Raw genomic sequence first — 19615 nt, forward strand, 5'->3', positions numbered from 1 at the left:
CGCCAACTACGTCAGACATCAGCATCCCATTGCATTCCACAAATGAAAACAGACCATGGTATCTCTACTGATCCAGTGGAGATAAACAATGCCTTTAAGAACTTTTACATGTCTCTTTATTCATATGATCAGAGTGCCTTACCTGACTTTGACACGTTTTTTACCAACCTGGAGATTCCCTTGGTTGATGAGACATCTGCGGAATCTTTAGAAAAACCCATTACTCTTGCTGAACTCAATGTAGCTATGATCTCAATGCAAAATGGTAAATGTCCAGGGCCAGATGGCTATCCAATTTAATTTTTCAAAAAGTTTTGGATTAAACTGGCCCCGTTGTTACTGGACATGTTCAACTAATCATTTAAGTCTACTTCGAATACTCAAGAAGTGGTCATATCCTTGGACGCTCATAAGGCGTTTGACACGGTGTCCTGGGACTACCTTTTCTATACATTAAGGAGATTTGGTTTTGGGGATAACTTTATTTCATGGATCAGGCTGTTATATTCTTCTCCTCAAGCCTCAGTAAGGACGAATAACATTCAGTCAGAGTATTTTCGCCTCTATCGCTCTACCAGACAAGGCTGTCCTTTAAGCCCTTTGTTATTTGCAGTTGCCATTGAACCTCTTGCAATAGCTCTCAGGTCTAACTCGCTCATTACAGGAATATTACGAAATGGTGTTCAGTCAAAGGTCTCTCTATATGCCGATGATCTTTTGTTATATGTTTCTGATCTTCTGGTGTCTGTCCCTGCTGCTCTTGACACACTTAAAAACTTTGGCCAGATATCTGGATACACACTGAACCTGGATAAGAGTGAGATATTTCCCATAAATACTGCTGCCAAAACATATCCCCTACACAGTTTGCCCTTCAAAGTTTCTCATAATAGTTTTTCATACCTTGGAGTTCAAGTCACACGTAAATTTGAAGATCTATATAAGGCTAACTTTGTCCCCTTATTGACTCGTATTCAGCAAGATTTTGAGCGTTGGTCACTGCTTAGTTTATCTGTAATGGGCCGTGTCAACTCTGTCAAAATGAATATACTCCCGAGATTTGTTTATCTCTTTCAGTGCATACCTCTTTTTCTTCCACAGTCTTTCTTTCACAAGCTAGATAGTCTGATTTTAGAATTTGTTTGGAATAAAAAGACCCATAGGATGCGTAAACAATACTTACAAAGACCTAAACCTCTTGGAGGGCTAGCGTTACCAAACCTTAGATTTTACTACTGGGCTTCGAATATTAGGATTCTTAAATATTGGCTTCAACTGAGAACTTTTAACCCCTGCCCTCTGTGGTTGGCTATGGAGGCAAACTCTACTTATCCAGCTTCTCTGGATGCCTTAGTGCACACTCCCATTAAGTCCTCCACGGTTCCCTACACTAAAAATGTTATTGTAAGAATTTCCCTGAAAATTTGGATCCAGTTTAAACGCTACTTTGGCCTACAGACCTTATCTACTCATGCACCACTTGCAGCCAACCACGCTTTCCCTCCCTCCTTAGTTGATAGTGCCTTTACAAATTGGGCAAGTCTTGGTATTAACAATTTTAGGGACTTGTACATTGATGGGGTGTTTGCTTCATTTCAGGAGCTTGTAGAAAGATATTCACTTCCTCAGCAGCACTTCTTTAGATATTTGCAGGTCCGTTGTTTTGTTCAGTCTACTTTTCCTGGGTTTCCCACCCTACCAGAGGACACAGCCCTTGATGTGTTCTTTAGACCACTACAAACTCTTAAATTTTCCATATCTTATATTTATGATCACATTAATCTTCTCAATCCTGAACACCTGTACTCTATAAAAGGGAGGTGGGAGGAGGACTTGGGGATGGCATTTTCACAAGAAATTTGGACAGATGTAATGTTCCCCTCTTCCCTTCGATAAGGTTTTATTACATAACGCTCAATCGGATTCGCGGTCCTTTATCAACATAATGTTGCGCACGGCGGCGCACAAACACCCAGCACGTCTTGATCGATGATTGAATGAATACAAAAACAAAAACTCAATATGTTCGTTCACCGTGTATTAACACCATAAACATTTAACAAATAATCTCCCCCTTCCAGTCAAAAACAGCTTGTTAAACCACCCACCCCTCCCACACAGCCGGCTTGGTCCCCGTACCCCGACAAACAATCAAAACAGACAATTGACACAATTTCACTACAGTTCAACGAGGACAAATCAGTCTCTTATAACCCCAGTCCATGTGCGGCATCCGCCTGCTTCAGAAATAAAGAAAAAAGAAAGTCTTTGCCTCACCGCAGCCTTGTTTGAGTTTACGATATTCAGGAAAATGCCCAGTCCGACGCTTTTAATCCATAAAGGGAAAAAGACGATCGCGGTTTTGATGGCGCTCCAAAAACAGTCCACGTTGTCCAAAGTAGTAATCCCAAAAAACAGCGTCTTCCCAGGTAACCTCTCCATTTACTCCCACCTGTCTCTTTTTTTACCTGCGGCGCTCTCCCATTCAAAAACTTGACAGTCTCTCTTCATTGGTCCGTCTATCGGACCAATCCCCCTCCCTGCCTACAACTTGTGTGTCTCATAAAGGGGCAGCATAACTGGTTAAATACAAAGCAACATTGAAAACAAAATAACAAATCATTGCTCATGTTCCAGCTTCTAGTTCATTTTAAAAGTGACAAATCTTTAGTTTGTGGATTTGTTACAGATCCCCCCCCCCCCAGCCAGCGGCATCGGAGGGCCATAATACGGCTTCAGGTCAACCACATTCACATTGTCTACTTTTTCCAAATCAGCACCCCAACACACTCGGTAATTATTAGGCCCTAATTGTTTCTCAACTCTAGCCGGTCCTTTCCACCGTGGTGCAAGTTTGGCTGAGAACCTATTTGATGCTTTGGACATGGGATGGGCTCGGATCCAGACCAGATCGCCGACCGCAAACTGTACACTTTTGCGCCGTTTATTATAATATCTGGCTTGTCTGACCTTCGCTGCATTCACATGTCTCTCTACTTCATGACACAGTTTTGCATGTTGGTGTAGGGTGTTGTACGCAACAGTGTGTGGAGTGGGAGCTTTATGGAGAAGGCGTTCTAAAGGGCCCTTAATAGAACGTCCTACTGCTAGGACAGCTGGTGTCACCCCAGTGGTTTCATGGACAGCAGTATTAATAGCCAGTCTAAACTCTGGTAGCCAGCGATCCCAATCACGGTGCTGTTGACCAACAAAAGCTCCCAACATTGTTCTCAGTGTTCGATTGACCCTCTCCGTGAGGTTTGTCTGGGGATGATACGCTGTCGTCAACTTTTGTGATATTCCCCATGACTCACACAATTTTGCCATCAGATTGCTGGTAAATTGCGGGCCTCGATCTGAGACAATGTATGCGGGTACGCCCCACCTTGTGAAGATGTCATTTCTCAGGATATTGCACACCCGTGGTGTTTTGGCATCTCTTAATGCAAATAACTCCACCCACTTTGAGTAATAATCTACGACCACCATAAGAACAGTGTTTCTTGCTCTGCTCAACGGAAAAGGTCCCATGAAGTCAATCCCAATAGTCTCTCCTGGTTCAGAGACCACGGTCTGCTGTATTTTTCCTGAGGGCTTAGACATGGGATTCTTATATTCTTGACATTTCTGACACTCCTGAACATATTTCCAAACATCTTTTCGGATGGACGGCCACCAGGCCACTTCCAGTATTTTACGGAGAGTTTTCATTCTTCCCAGGTGGCCTCCGAATGGACTACTATGGAAATATTCCAGGAACTGTGAAACCATCACCTCTGGCACCACCACTTGGTAGTTATAGCCACCATGTCTTGACGGTACCCCTCTGTACAATACACCTTGTTGTTCTTGGTAATGTACCCTGCCTGCCTTGGTTTGATGGTTAGCTTCTTTGACCTCATCACATAGGAGACTTCTCTTCTGTGCAAGTTCTATGTCAGCTAAAGATGTTGGAAGGTCTGCCCAAAATGTTTTCGCCATGGCCACCCAAGCAGTCCCATCCACCACCACAGGGGCTCTAGACAAAGCGTCTGGCACCACATTGCAGCATCCTTTTCTATAATGCACCCTGAAGCTAAAAGCTTGAAGTCTGAGGGTCCATCTGGTCAGTCTGGACATGGTTTTGGGGGAGTTGAAGGCCCAAGCTAAGGCACTGTGGTCGGTGTAAACATCAAACATGGTTCCCTCCAAATAATGTTGCCATTTTTCAACTGCCCAAACGACAGCTAAACACTCTTTTTCGGACGTGGAGTACCTCACTTCGGCTCCCCGCAAAGCCCTGGAGGCAAACGCGATCACTTTCTCTTCTCCATCCAGCTGCTGAGTGAGGACCGCTCCTAGCCCCACGTCACTGGCGTCGGTCTGGACTTGAAATTCCACATCTGGCATAGGTTGACACAGTACTGGAGAAGAAAGGAGAGCCTTCTTTAGTGCAAGGAAAGCACTCTGGCAGGTTTCTGTCCATTCCCATTTAACCCCCTTTTTCTTCAGATGGTTCAACGGAGCGGCCAAGTCTGCCATTCTGGGTATAAATTTGTGGTACCATCCAATGAGACCCAGAAACCTCTGCAGACTTTTTACATCTGTGGGTGCGGGGTACTCCGCAATGGATGCCACTTTCTTGGGATCTACCTCCACACCCTTTCCGGACACAATATGGCCTAAGAAGGATAGACGAGTCTGGAACAGATGACATTTCTTGACATTAAGGGTAAGTTGTGCCTGATGTAACTTGGCAAAAACTGCATCCAAATCAATTAGGTGCTGTTCAGGTGTTTTGGAAAAAATTATGATGTCATCAATGTACACAAAACATGACTTCCCCTTTAACTCGCCTAGAACTTGTTCCATTAACCGCTGGAAAGAGGCTCCAGCATTTTTAAATCCAAATGGCATGGACTTAAATTGGAATAATCCCTCCGAGGTGATCACAGCAGTCTTCTTCTTGCTCTCTTTGGACATCATAATTTGCCAATATCCACTTTTCAAATCCAACGTACTAAAGTAAGCAGCCCCCTGCATAGATTCCAGTATCTCATGAACCAATGGCATTGGGTAAGCATCGTGGTGAGTTTTGGCATTCAAACCTCTGTAGTCAACACAGAATCGAAATGATCCATCAGGTTTGGGAACAAGCACCACTGGTGAAGCCCATGCAGAGGACGATGGCTCGATTATTTCATCCTTTAACATTTTGTCTATGTGCTGATGGATAATTGCTTGCTTATAAGGGGATGTTCTGTACGCCCGTTTCCGGACTGGCACTTCATCTGTGGTCAGAATTTGATGTTGAACAATGCTTGTGCAGCCCAATTTTTCAGTCCATACAGCGTTCCATTTATGTAGCAATGGCTGGACTACCTTTGGCTGAGACTCTATGTTAAGGCGTTCCAATGGAGATGGCTCAGGTCTCTCTGTGGCCATATAGAAGTGCACCCCAGCGCCCTCAGTAGACCATTTAAGAGAGTTTCTTGTCCTAATGAGGAAGTTATGGCCTTTACCCCCAGGTATCCAGTACTTCCCTTGGAAAGGTTGTATGGTCATCTGAGTAGCGCGGAGAAAGTCCAACCCCAACAGGATCGGCATGTATAGACTTTCATCCTTTAACACATAGGTATCCACTCTATACAGGACATCGTGCAGACTCATCATTAATGGTAATTTCCCTATTGCTCTGCTTTCTTGCCCATCTGCCATCACAAAGGCCTGGTTATCACCGCTTAGTAGACCCTCCCCCTTCTGGGCTATCTGTTTCCACAAGCTCTCTTTGATCAGTGTGTATGTACTACCTGTGTCTAACACCGCATCGCCCCTAGCCCCCCTAATCTGTATTGGGATCACTAAGAGTGATGGGATGCTTTGCATTGTGTAGAGTTCTCCACTTTTGTCTGCGCATTTTTGGGTTCTTGCTGAAGAGTGGGATGTTTTTTTATTTTGGCGGTCAGGCGGGTTAGTGCTTTGTACCTTACTCCAATAATCCTTGTTAGAAGCCCAATCACGTTCTACCATAGAACCGGTTTTAACTAATTGGTCCACAGTGGTCACTGTGCCCCGCATAGCACTGGCTAAGCGTGGATTGCATGCATTTAGGATTCGGCGCACCAACTCTTCTTCACTCATCTCAGCCTGCCACCGTAAGCAAAGTGCTCTATAGTCATAAGCAAAGTCTCTGAGACACTGTGTTGGAGTCTGTACTGTCACACGTAGTTGTTCCTCTATTTCTGACTGATAATCAGCGGTCAAGAATGCTTCTAGGAAAGCGATCTTAAATTCTGGCCAGTTCTTAATTTTTTGCTTTGTTGCCATCCACCAGCTGCGTGCTGGACCTTTCAAGACAGTGCCTAATGTTCCCAATAATTCTTGATCATTTAAAGGCCGCAAGGACAGAAAATTTTCACATTGTTCCACAAATTCAGTGACATCAGCGGTGTTCGTGGACTCTCCGAATTTAGGAAAATCCACCCGAATAGGCGGCTTTGAGCTTCCACCATGTATGCCCACAGCAGACATGACACTCTCACCCATAACTACACCCTGCTGAGGGGTTGACACTGCCTGTGGATTCCACCCTTTGCGTGAACTTCTGCGAGAGAGCATTTGTAATTCTTCACTCCACCTCTTGTCACGGCGGTGCAAACAGTCCACTATGCTCACTTCAAGTTGTGTTCTTTTCTCATCCACATAAACCTTCATCTCACTCATAAGCCTATCCATTGATGTCCGTAAGCCTTCTTCTCTGCTGAGGGAGGCTTCAACTATGTCTTTAAGTCGTTGGTCATATGTGTCAATATTTTCCTCACACAGCACAATTCTTTCATCTAACTTATTTATTAATTCAGTAACGTCCTCCCCAATTTCATCCATATCTAATGGTTCATGTAGTTGGTCTTCTAGATACATCTTTTCTAATAGGCTGGAGACTTCAGTGACCTCTCCTCGGGGATCTCTTACAGTGACGTGCTTATCAGGCCTATCAGGCCTATCTAGTGAAGGACTTCTCTGGGATTCCATGAAGCGTGGGGAAAATAACAAATATGTGGAATGTAATTGAATAGCTTAAGTAACTTAGCCAACTTGTCCCTAGTTCAAAACCTGAAATGTCTAGGCCAGGGCTACATCTCACATAACGTTAACTGGTGTGTGGGATTAATGTTACGCTATATCAGCCGTAACCTATTGTTCTTCAGAAAATAACACGATAATAAGAAACCTCAAAATAACTTAGATCGTGAGTGCTTTGGGATGCTGAAAAGGAATACCATACTCCCCGTACGGGCCACCAAATGTAATGTTCCCCTCTTCCCTTCGATAAGGTTTTATTACATAACGCTCAATCGGATTCGCGGTCCTTTATCAACATAATGTTGCGCACGGCGGCGCACAAACACCCAGCACGTCTTGATCGATGATTGAATGAATACAAAAACAAAAACTCAATATGTTCGTTCACCGTGTATTAACACCATAAACATTTAACAAATAATCTCCCCCTTCCAGTCAAAAACAGCTTGTTAAACCACCCACCCCTCCCACACAGCCGGCTTGGTCCCCGTACCCCGACAAACAATCAAAACAGACAATTGACACAATTTCACTACAGTTCAACGAGGACAAATCAGTCTCTTATAACCCCAGTCCATGTGCGGCATCCGCCTGCTTCAGAAATAAAGAAAAAAGAAAGTCTTTGCCTCACCGCAGCCTTGTTTGAGTTTACGATATTCAGGAAAATGCCCAGTCCGACGCTTTTAATCCATAAAGGGAAAAAGACGATCGCGGTTTTGATGGCGCTCCAAAAACAGTCCACGTTGTCCAAAGTAGTAATCCCAAAAAACAGCGTCTTCCCAGGTAACCTCTCCATTTACTCCCACCTGTCTCTTTTTTTACCTGCGGCGCTCTCCCATTCAAAAACTTGACAGTCTCTCTTCATTGGTCCGTCTATCGGACCAATCCCCCTCCCTGCCTACAACTTGTGTGTCTCATAAAGGGGCAGCATAACTGGTTAAATACAAAGCAACATTGAAAACAAAATAACAAATCATTGCTCATGTTCCAGCTTCTAGTTCATTTTAAAAGTGACAAATCTTTAGTTTGTGGATTTGTTACACAGAGATATTGCAGCGAATACATAAATCCTCTATCTGTGCTAGACACGCTCTCATCCAATGTAAAGTGGTACATCGTGTCTATTACACTAAAGTTAGATTGGCCAGAATGTATGATGGAGTAACTGCAACTTGTGATATATGCCAGCAGTCTACGGCGAACCTTGTACATATGTTTTGGAACTGCCCCTCTTTATACAGTTACTGGTCAGACATTTTTGCCACTTTGTCAGAAGTACTGGGTGAAAATCTTGAACCCAATGCACTTACTGCGCTATTTGGCATCCCCCCCTTGCTTGAAGACACATATTCTTTGGCTTCTTTTGCAAAATCTAAGAAAGATGTTCTTGCTTTTGCCACCCTACTGGCGAGACGACTGATTGTTTTGAACTGGAAATCATCTATACCACCTTCATACACCCGTTGGATTAGGGACATCCTTTACTTTCTCAAACTAGAAAAAATCAGAATGTCAATTACAGGTAGAAGTGATATGTTTATGAATCTTTGGGGACCATTCCTTGAGTATGTCAACAAGTCTGATGTCTCACTTATTCCAGACTCCAACACCTGAAGGGGACATACTGAGCGTGTTTAATATGCTATATTTGTCTGTGGCTATGTATATGAAGTTGTTTAGCTAGTCTGATGTGTAGGTTTTTGTTTGTCTATGTATGTTTGTTCTTTTGTATGTTTGGGGGTTGATTGTTCTTCAAAAAAAGAAAACTGTACATGAATGTGAAACATTGTTTGAGATCACTTTGCTTAATAAACAAAGTTGAAAAAAAAAAAAATATGTAAGCCTATATTATACGTCCTCTGGCTATGTTTTTAAATGAACAGGCTCGAAAAGTAACACGCATAGCCTATGCTGCATTTCAAATACTGTAGGAAGCGTACGCTTAAAACGTCCATGTTAAACAACGAACAAATGAGTGAGGCGGTTCAAACATGGCCAGGCCCAGGCAGACTAGCCTTAAAAGTTTTTTCAGAGGCCAGACGCGATGGATGATGATAAATTGGTAACGTCTGAAGCCTCAGATGTCCGGTCAACTCCACCACCACCAGATAAAAAGAAGTGTCGGGCGTATCTGTCGGAATCAGTGACATTGGAAGTGGAGTTGCGGGGGGTGCGGCCGCTCCAAGACACTGTCATTCTCCGTGTACACTAGACATGCAAAGTGTTCTTTACCCAAAGCTAGTAGGCCTATGCATTCTCTGTCTATGATCTGCAGGGTTAGGGCCTCCTCGACGAGGCGATTACTGGTCCGCGGATAATTTCTGGCACAATGGTATCATCGGCTAGCCTAGAAATCTAGACGCACCCTAGCGGCGGCAAATTAATTTGCTCTGTCTAGTATCGAACCATAGGAATTTCTATTGGCTTAACACCGTGGATGTTCTCCAATCACAGCGCTCTATTTCGTTAGAGAGTCTTAAGGCGGGCTTAACAGGAGAACGACATCCTGCGACGGTGAACAACAAGGAAGGTGGCTATGGCGAACAAAGAGCGGTTGTTTGAATCGGCGTTGGCGTCAACTTTGGAGGAGTTGGACTTGTGTTTTTCTTTGAAAGTAGAGCAACACAATGCACTTAAGTCATTCCTTTCGAAGAAGGATGTATTTGCCGTTTTGCCGACCGGATACGGATATGGTCGTAGCGCTGGCCTATTGCATGCCTAAGCAGTTTGAAAGACAATTCTCTGCCCGCCCCTTGGATTAAGCAGGTGAATGATTCGATTCCAGACTATACATCTCAATGATATAGGATGGCCCCGCCAGGCTAATCATTGGCCGAAAGAAAAAAAAAACTAAACATTTCTTAATTTATGGTTATCAAATAAAGAGGCATAGCATTAGGGGGTAGTGGTGTGAGCGCTCATTCTTGTGTGTGCACATCTGTGTAAGTTAAACAGTCACCACTGGAGATAACGTGGGTAGCAGCAACAAACAACGTAGCCTTTTTAAAACAAAGAACGAAGCAGACTCTTGCTGTCCATGAAAAGATACTGGCTAGATCTTGTTAGGCATGTTTAAGTTAGGCTAATGAACATGTTGCATTCTATACAGCCTGATTATGTCATTCTTTAAGCTACATAACCTGTCTCCAGTTTTCCTCAATTTGACTAATTAAGAAGGGATAATAGGATATTTGATCAGCATATCATCAAAATGTCCGGAAAACACAACCTCTGCCGGTCACTTTGACCGGCACCATTTTTTTCTAGCGGAAACTCTGCTCTCTGCACACTGCCTGATCTTTTCCTCCAGAATCTAAATTTAGCCCCTTGTTTTAGTGTTATCATTTACTTTGAAAAACTCCCCCAAAATAATACTTTTCTCACCCCCACACTTGAAATGGACATTGGGGTTTAATGCTTCTTTTTGCCAATCTCAGACCATGTACCTGGGTCAAAAAAAATCCAGTGAAAGCTAAATTCTTTGTCCAGGTATGTCCTTATAAACAGTGTTGGGCAAGTTACTTCAAAATCGTAATGTACTATGCATTACTTATTACTGTCATTTCAAAGTAATTTGTTACATTATAATATTACTGTCTCTGAATTGTAAGGCATTACACTACTATTGCATTACTTTTAAGTTACTTTCACCAAAATATCTAGAAATATGGATTTGCCATTCTAAATGCAGTTTATTACGCTCAATGCAGCTTGCTCTTCCAAGGGAGGGAGATGTGGTATAGCATAATGACTGAGCTAGGCTTAAGGCAACAGTAGAATGCAATAGGCGCAGTGCTCATAATGCAATACAAGGAACAATCATAGTCAGAATTTTGTAAAAAACCGACAAAAGGTCAAAGTCTGGTAAATTGTGATAGAAATACTGTAACTTTAAGGCCTAGGCCTACTCATTAAAATCAATAGAGAGCCTACTATATTGTAAAGCTTTTGTGGCCAAAACGGGTACTACACTACTTTCTTAATGTCTAGTGACATATCAGGTCAATTTTATGATTAATTGAAATACATTTTTTACATACGGTTCCTTTAATAAAGACATGTCAAGATGGTGGCCTGCTGGCCATTTCGGTGCCCTAAGTGAGTGGCTTTGAGTGAGTGACATTTAAATGATAACTCAAACACCTAAAGTAAAATAAAAGGCCTATTATTTACAGACCATTACTGTGTATTTTTAAACATTAATTTCTGAAGAAATGCTGTTTTACTTATAAATGGTGCACTGTCACTTTAAGAGCATTGATCTTTACGTTGTCATAATGCCCTTTTGCCAGCTCTTGTTTACAAGCCTTATTTGTTTGAGTTACATTGATAGCACAATATTAACAATAATATGCACATTGCTTTGGAAATGGAAGTATGCAATGACATGTTGCTTCACATTTCGTTTTGCGAATACAAGTGAATTATGAGCCTGGTATCCACCTAGCTACAGTATCTGAATGGAATGCGTTTCAGTCGACTCAGCATATCATGTGCTTCATGTAGCCTAAATGCTTGGAAAACGAATGATTGAAGACCCACCAATTCTAGTACTACGTGGTGATGGAGAGAACGCAAAAGGTATCAAACTTGCATGTAACATCGTGTTAGTGCATTTTGACATTGTAAACGTTATTGATGAAGAGTGAAACGCAGTTTGCAGTAAAGCTACTATTCATTGGTTACATTTGGGTCCTTTGGTGCCCAACGCAAAGTGTGTGATGCACGTAGTGGGAGCGGTGGCACTGCCAGGCTACACAATCTTTTTCTGCATTTCTATCCCTTTATTCTCTTCAATTCAAGTTCACAGCACAAAAGCATAGTTTGTGTTTTATCAGGAATCAAAAAGATTAGCGTGGCACTACTTTAGATGTTTCATTAATTTACTTGTGCTATTTCGCGAGTTGAGAGATCTTTCGGTTTCGCTATTAACTATTATGTCCTTCATAGCCTTGTCTCTGACAAGCTGAAAATAATGAGCGTAGGCTTCGGTGTATTCCCGCAAATAGAGTCCGCCTGCGAGTCTGCTGCAGCCACAGTCATATTCAACCAGTATCAGGAGATAACGTTCTACTATTTTGCGCGGATTTCTTCTCCTCTGTTCTCGCGTGGTATTTGCGAATTTGTATCAAAACAAAACAAGCGCTTAATTTTGGGTTAAACTGCATTGTAACGCGCGTTACTGAAGTTTGTACCGAGTAAATATTACCCAATTTTTTTTTTGTAATGCCTTACATTACCACGTTACCGCAAACAGCAATATATTACAGTAATTACATTACTTTTGTAACGCATTACTCCCAACACTGCTTATAAAGGTTAAGCTGAGTTGTGCATGTTTGTAGAAGAGTGATCCATGATCAGCATCCATGATGACCAAGTGCCATACCCAAAGTGGAGAATAGCTATAGAAATGTTTTAGTTTTGGGTGTTTTTCAGACAATGGGACCTGGTGACCTTCTCAAGTTAATGTGTGTGTGTGTGTGTGTGTGTGCGCGTGTGTGTGTGTGTGTATGTGTGTGTGTGTGTCGCTTCATGTGCATAAAAGAAATCTTTCATATTTTACTTCAATTCTTGAAAAATGATAGCAAAAAAAGTGTTGTATTTAAATTCTGTTAACCATTTATTAGGCATCAGTTTAAACTTGTTTTCTCTCCCCTTGTGCCTTTACGACATCTATAGCTTGAGCCGTTTTTTGTTGAAGACTTTCAGCCAGATTTCATAAGCCTGACACCAACAAGCTTCAGGTAACCATAAAAGTACACATTGGGGAAAATCCTACAGATAAGTGTGTGTGTGTGTATGTGTGTATGTGTGTGTGTGTGTGTGTGTGTGTGTGTGTATGTGTGTGTGTGTGTGTGTGTGTGTGTGTGTGTGTGTGTGTGTGTGTGGTTGTCCGTGCGTGTGTGTCCGTGCGTGTGTGTCCGTGCGTGCATGTCTGTAGACTGTATGTGTAGATAGGAAGAAATGTGACAACATTCATCTTAATTATTGTTTGGTTTCTCTTACCAGCAATGGATCAATTATCCATATGACGGACATTATTGTGACCGCCCTCTCCACATTCCCCAGTGACATGCAGATGATTGCCACCTTGACCAGAGCTGCAGAGAGTGGGAATTTGTCAATTACCATCATCTCCATCAGTGGCACAGGTAGGCAGATGTGTTTTTAAAATCAAGTGACTTTCTCCACAGTTTTCCACATGTACTGCTACTATATCTATAATATGCATGCTATTACTACTACTACTGATAATAACTGGATGTACCACAAAGTACAAAATATGACCGCTGCTCAGTCCTGCATATTCTCTCCACAAAAATAAATCACGCTTGTCCATTTGTCTCCATCCCCTACTCCATCCCCTACTCTTGCAACTTTTGCGTATGTAAATGAGTTAATGGTGTGTGTGTGTGTGTGTGTGTGTGTATGCGTGCGTGTGTGTGTGTCTGTGTGTGCGGGTGTGTTTGTGCATGTGTGCGTGCGTGTGTATGCATGTGCTTGTGCGCGTGCAAAAATGCTGAACTTATTTGATCTATTGCCATGTTTGAGTTCGCTCTGCCATGTTGGATATTTTTTTCCGAGTTCACTTTTAAGCAACGTACGTCTCAAGTGGTGTCACGTTGCTTGGGAACGGTAAACGGAAAGGCTTGTGTAGGCGGAGGATGAACAAACAAAACATAATTTTGTATCTTAAAACTAAATTAGTTGGTAATTGAACTGTTGTTCCATTACTTTGTTGACATTTGATTTCACTTTGACATTGAATTGAGGGGATTTTTGTAAATTATTGTTAAAAAGGAATTCCATTTATTAAAGCAATAAAGATTCCATTTATTAAAGCAATGGGGGATGAATAATTTTGCAAGCCTCTGTACATATGAAATAGAAACATATGACATAAACCATCATTTTCTGTGTGTGTGACTCTAGCAGACTCTAGGATCACCACAATATTCAATATTATTGATGGCGTCAAGGTGGTGGGGGCCCTCAAATCAAATGTAAAAAAAGTATCGAAATTAAAATTCTTGACTTGGTATCGGTATCGAAACAATAATTTTGGTATCATGAAAACTCTACTGTGCAAAAAGCGTGTGGTTGCTACAGCAAAGGCATTTTCCCTTTTGTTTGATACGAAATGCATTTTGATTTGCATATTGCGTCCATACTAACTACCTCCTTTGTTCTCTTCCCCATTTCTTCCCCAGCCACAACAACTTCAAATACCCTAGCCCCTACCACAACGACTACAACTACTCCATCCCCTACCACAACTACTACCACTACTACTACAACAACAGCAGCAGCAAGAACAACTACAACAACAACAACAACAGCAGCAGCAACAACAACGACAACAACAGCAGCAACAACAACAACAACAACAACAACGACACCAACAACAACAACAACGACAACAACAGCAGCAACAACAACACCAACAACAACACCAACAACAACGACAACAACAGCAGCAACAACAACACCAACAACAACAACAACAACAACAACAACAACAACAACAACAACAACAACAACAACAACAGCAGCAGCAATCAGCACTACAACTAGACCACCATCACGTCCACCTTTAGTAATAGTAATTCGCGTTGTCCTTGTCATAGTATTTCAGCCAGCTCTTACAGACCCACAGAGTGTAGAGTTCCAGCAACAAGCAAGACCTATTCAAAATGCAGTAAGTATCCATCACTCAGAATCAGACATGACACATAAAAGGAATTTACCTCCTGTCATTACTTGCTCACAAAACAAGGGCATGCAGGTGACACAAGAAGGATGTATAAATTCAAACAATGAATCCCAAGTTTGTATGCTGCAAGCAATGATAGGTTGCATTTTGTATTGAAATGTAATGGTTAATTAAGTAAGATTTAATCAAGAATTAAGATTTTTAAAATCATGTTATGTCACACACATTGTAACCACATGGAAACAAAGTGAAAATGTAAACTAGTAAAATGCATCAAATACAGCCAATATGATTATGAAGCTTATTGTTAAAAGAACATTTTCTTTCAAATTATTCTCTGTTTCTCTGTCTTTGTGAACAGTGTGACTTAATCTATCGACTACGCTATGGAAGTCGGTTTCTGCGGACCATTGTGACAGCATTCAGGTAAATCCATCTCATTCCTTAAAACCACAGTGAAAAAGAAAGGTACTTCATGAGACTGAGACAAATCCTTTGACATTTTTACAGGCTGTCTCGAAATCGAATGGACAATGTTGAGACAGATGTTGACCTTGTGTTCAATGATACTTCACCTGAACCTCTCCCTGAAAGCAGTGATGTTGTTGAAACCTTGGCTAAAGCCATAAACGACTCAACTTCAGGCTTTAATCTGACTGTGGTTCCTGGTTCCATATCTGTGACAAGTGAGAAAATTATTATTCTTTCAAGACTAATAACAGAGTTTATAACAATGAATGAACAATAATAAATCTGGTCCAGATTTGGTCCAGTCTGTACTCACACTAATACTTCATAAAGTGTGTGTGTGTGCGTGTGTGTGTATGTGTGTGTTTTCTAGGTGAACCCCGCTCAAGAGCCATTCCCCAGTTCCGTACCAATGACACGTTTATTGCAGATCTCTCGGTATCCACTTCTGAAGCCTTCCGCGCCAGAGCTTCACTCATTAAAACAGAGGTATAGCTGCCATTCATGACATGATGAGTTTTTGCTCAACAAAATATTAACACATTTACACCAGAGTTGTGCAAAATTCGAATTGCAATTCTGCTTCCTGTTTGCTACCTCAATTGAAATGCAAGTGAAATTCAAGAATTGAATTGGAATTTAAGAGCCAGTTTCGATTCAATTCTGGAATTTTGCACAACCCTGATTTATACATCCATAGTAACACGTTTTCACTCCCATATCTCATATGAGTTGAGGTAAAATATCGAAAACTTCTTCAGTGCACACAAAATGTAGCCTGGCGAGCCAGACCCACATTAAAATGTAGGGTCTGGGCACTCACCGTTCGCAGTGCTCAGTCCGAGGGGCGGGATAATCAGTTGTCTTTCAAATTCCCTCTGCACGCAATAGGACGCAATAGGATATTTGTTTTCAAGTAGCAGGGAATTCAAGCCAAACCGTTGCAACTCTCAACCATCAATCATTATGTTAAGCCCACCAAACGACTCTATACACGATTTTAATGGCCTGATTAAGTTTTAATTTCTGGAGCTCACAAGCCAACGGAGAGTTGCTAGACTAGCCCTGGCAGCAAATGTAATTTGCTGCCGCTAGGGGCGCGTCTAGATTTCTAGGCTACACAAAATGTGTATTTGTGCACAAATTTGTCAAAATCTTCATCAGTGAGCACCTTTACAATCAGTTCACATGCAACGGTTCCGGCCGATATTCCCACAGTCAGCATGCTAGTGCACTCACCCTCAAAACCTGTGGAATCAGTGGCATTGTGTTTTCTAACAAAATGGCACATTTTAGAGTGACCTTTTATTATGACCAGTCCACGGACATTTGTGTAATGATCATGCATTTTAATCAACATAATTTGATATGCCACAAGTGTCGAGTGGATGGATTGTCATGGCGAAGTGCTCACTAAATATTTGAACAAAATTTGGGAGCATTTTTGTGCATAAAATAAATCTTTTATATTTTTCATATTTTACAATTCTTGAAAAATGATAGCAAAACAAAAGTGTTCAATTTTGTTAAGCATTTATTATCCATCAGTTTAAACTTGTTTTCTCTCCCTTTGTGCCTTTACGACATCGATAGCTTGAGACATTTTTTGTTGAAGACTTTCAGCCAGATTTCATAAGCCTGACACCAACAAGCTTCAGGTAACCATAAAAGTACACACTGGGGAAATTCCTACAGACATTTGTGTGTGTGTGTGTGTGTGTGTGTGTTGAAGACTTTCAGCCAGATTTCATAAGCCTTACACCAACAAGCTTCAGGTAACCATAAAAGTACACACTGGGGAAATTCCTACAGATATTTGTGTTTGTGTGTGCGTGCGTGTGTGCATGTATGTGTACGTGTGTGTGTGTTTGTCTTTAGACCGTATGTGTAGTTAGGAAGATATGTGACAAACATTCATCTTAATTATTGTTTGGTTTCTCTCTTCTCTTACCAGCAATGGATCAATTATCCATATGACGAACATTACTGTGACCACCAACTCCACATTCCCCAGTGACATGCAGATTATTGCCACCTTGACCAGAGCTGCAGAGAGTGGGAATTTGTCAATTACCATCATCTCCATCAATGGCACAGGTAGACAGATGTGCTTTAAAAACCAAGTGATTTTCCACTTATACTGCTACTATATGCATAGTATGATGATGATAATAATAATAATAACAATATAGGATTAAATGTTGTAAATTGTAAAATACCAATAGAAGAGTGTCACAGTTCAACAAGCGTGGTTGCTACATCAAAGGCACTTTCCCTTTTGGTTGATACAAAATGCATTTTAATTTGTATTTTGAGTTTTATCTAACTACCTCCTTTATTCTCTTCCCCATTTCACACACACACACACACACACACACACACACACAGACACAGCGGTATCAGCAGGTGAAATCAGCAACAAGATTAACCTCTTGAGTGCCTTTGGGCTTACCTTGCTATCGCTCTATGTGGCTCTGCCCTGGTAGCTTCTGAGGTCTCTCACCCACCTTGCTGGCGCAGACTTTTATTGTGAAGAAAAATCTTTGACCATCACTCTTATTGTTGGAGGAGTTCTGCATGGCTGACTGAAATTAATACTCCTACTTTCATCGTTCAGAAGACTGGATACGACTCCTGCAAACATCACAAGCAAACATCACATCAAAAATGCCACATCTGTTTTTCCTTGTTTCCTTGCTATTAAGGCATTGCAAGGTTTGAAAATGTATTTGCTTTAAAGTCTTGTTTTTTTGTCATTTTCAAATGAATGTTGCATTGTGTGTCTTAGCATTGATTTATTGTTGATTCCTAGCTCTTTGTTTTCAATGAACACTCACTTTGCTGTAGTTACACTGACGACTATGTAATGTAATTCTGAGCATCATGCCACTGGGTATTCATGGCACACTCTCATGTTTTCACTCTTACTCTTGACTTGTTCACTTGCTTTGTTTTCCCCAAAGTTGGGGATTTGCTTCAGCTTAAAACCCATTCATTGTCTCACCAACATAAACATTGAAAAAGTCTAAAGTTCTTATTCTTTATTTTTATATCTGGCACTCATTTTATGTCACAGTGGGATCCAGTATTTTGGCAGACACATCAAAAGAGGCACTGTTTGAGATGTCTCTGGCACAGGTGCTGGTGCAAGAAGACAATAGCCTGGCCTGGGAACCAGACAAATTCACATATTGAATTGATTTGATCTTGGCACTGGTATACCATCTGCCTTTGTTGTTCACTCAGGGTTGACAAGTGTTGAGCAACAGCGTAAGTTTTCTTTTGTCTCCATTTCTCTGGTATGTCAACCATTTTCAAATATCGACAAGGTCCAGCTCCTGGGTAGATAAACAACCCTGCTCGGTGAGTTCTGTGTCAGCGTTTTTTTTTTCCATCATAAATTACGGGAAGTGTAATGTTCAACCAGGTTCTTCCAGTTAACAGGTGTGATAAAATTTACAGAAATAGGTGAATGTTTCCAAACAGTTTTCTGTTTGCCTTGAGTGAACATTTGCGAACACTCGCAAACAGTTTGAGTAGGTAGGCTAGTTCTCCACAAACATCAAATTTAACTTATAGTGCCCTCCACAATTATTTGAAAATGTATTCTGAAAAGGAATCTCATAAAAAAAAAAATATTTTTAACAAAAACACATGTGCCACAATTATTGGCACCCAAGACAATAATAAGATAAAAAAAATGGTTTAGTGAACACAAAATCGAGCTTATGCCATTGCCATCTCAGTCCCCTGATCTAAACATCCATAGAAAAACAGTGAGGTCTGAAATCACTTCAACTTTATGGGATGTTGGACTAAGCAGTACAAGAAGAATTAACAAAGTATTAAATGTAGGGGTGCCAATAATTGTGGCATTGTCATTTTGTTAAAAATATTTATTTCCTTATTTATTTTTTTGTTTCCCAGAATAAATTTGCTTCCCTTCAAGGTTGGATTTTTTGGGCATTGTAGTTGACTGGTAGGAAACATAAACCACTATTATTACACATTATTTTATCATATATTGTGGTTCTGTGTTACATAGCTATGTATCAGCTTTGTCATCCTTTCTTAGACAATTTCTATTGATAATAGACATTAGAAGTGGATTGCAGTGTCTCTGTGTGTAACTGGCGTAAAACATTATTTCAGTTGTCCATCACACTTAAAATCAGTATTACATTTAATGTAGGTCATAAAACGACTATAAACGAGTGGTGCCATGGGCTTAGTCATGAAGGAACCTGAATGATCATGTTGGTCGATAACAGATGGCTTCAAAACTGGTTTTAATGAGCTCCCAGATACTGGCACAACTGATCCATTCAGACAAGAGGATGGAGGGAGGACTAACTCTCTTTGAGACAC

At 41.2% G+C, this 19615-nt stretch overlaps 1 protein-coding gene across 2 annotated transcripts in view; it reads left to right on the plus strand.

Annotated features, from left to right (window-relative positions):
* LOC143139840 (uncharacterized) overlaps positions 1-18277 on the plus strand; it is a 76064-nt gene extending 57787 nt beyond the window's left edge. For both annotated transcript variants that reach the window (XM_076300639.1, XM_076300640.1), the window contains 9 exons: positions 12745-12809; positions 13075-13217; positions 14277-14764; positions 15141-15205; positions 15290-15465; positions 15621-15736; positions 16841-16905; positions 17202-17344; positions 17636-18277. In XM_076300639.1, the coding sequence (XP_076156754.1) occupies positions 12745-12809; positions 13075-13217; positions 14277-14764; positions 15141-15205; positions 15290-15465; positions 15621-15736; positions 16841-16905; positions 17202-17344; positions 17636-17733 (1359 nt within the window). In that variant the 3' untranslated portion in view covers positions 17734-18277. The remainder of the gene's footprint in view (positions 1-12744; positions 12810-13074; positions 13218-14276; positions 14765-15140; positions 15206-15289; positions 15466-15620; positions 15737-16840; positions 16906-17201; positions 17345-17635) is intronic.
* Positions 18278-19615: the final 1338 nt, after the last annotated feature.

This window comes from Alosa pseudoharengus, unplaced genomic scaffold (assembly GCF_046254945.1).
Source record: "Alosa pseudoharengus isolate Yale_2024_CS ecotype anadromous, Long Island Sound unplaced genomic scaffold, YU_APseudo_1.1 YU_APseudo_1.1_scf_22, whole genome shotgun sequence".
Classification (NCBI taxonomy): domain Eukaryota; kingdom Metazoa; phylum Chordata; class Actinopteri; order Clupeiformes; family Clupeidae; genus Alosa; species Alosa pseudoharengus.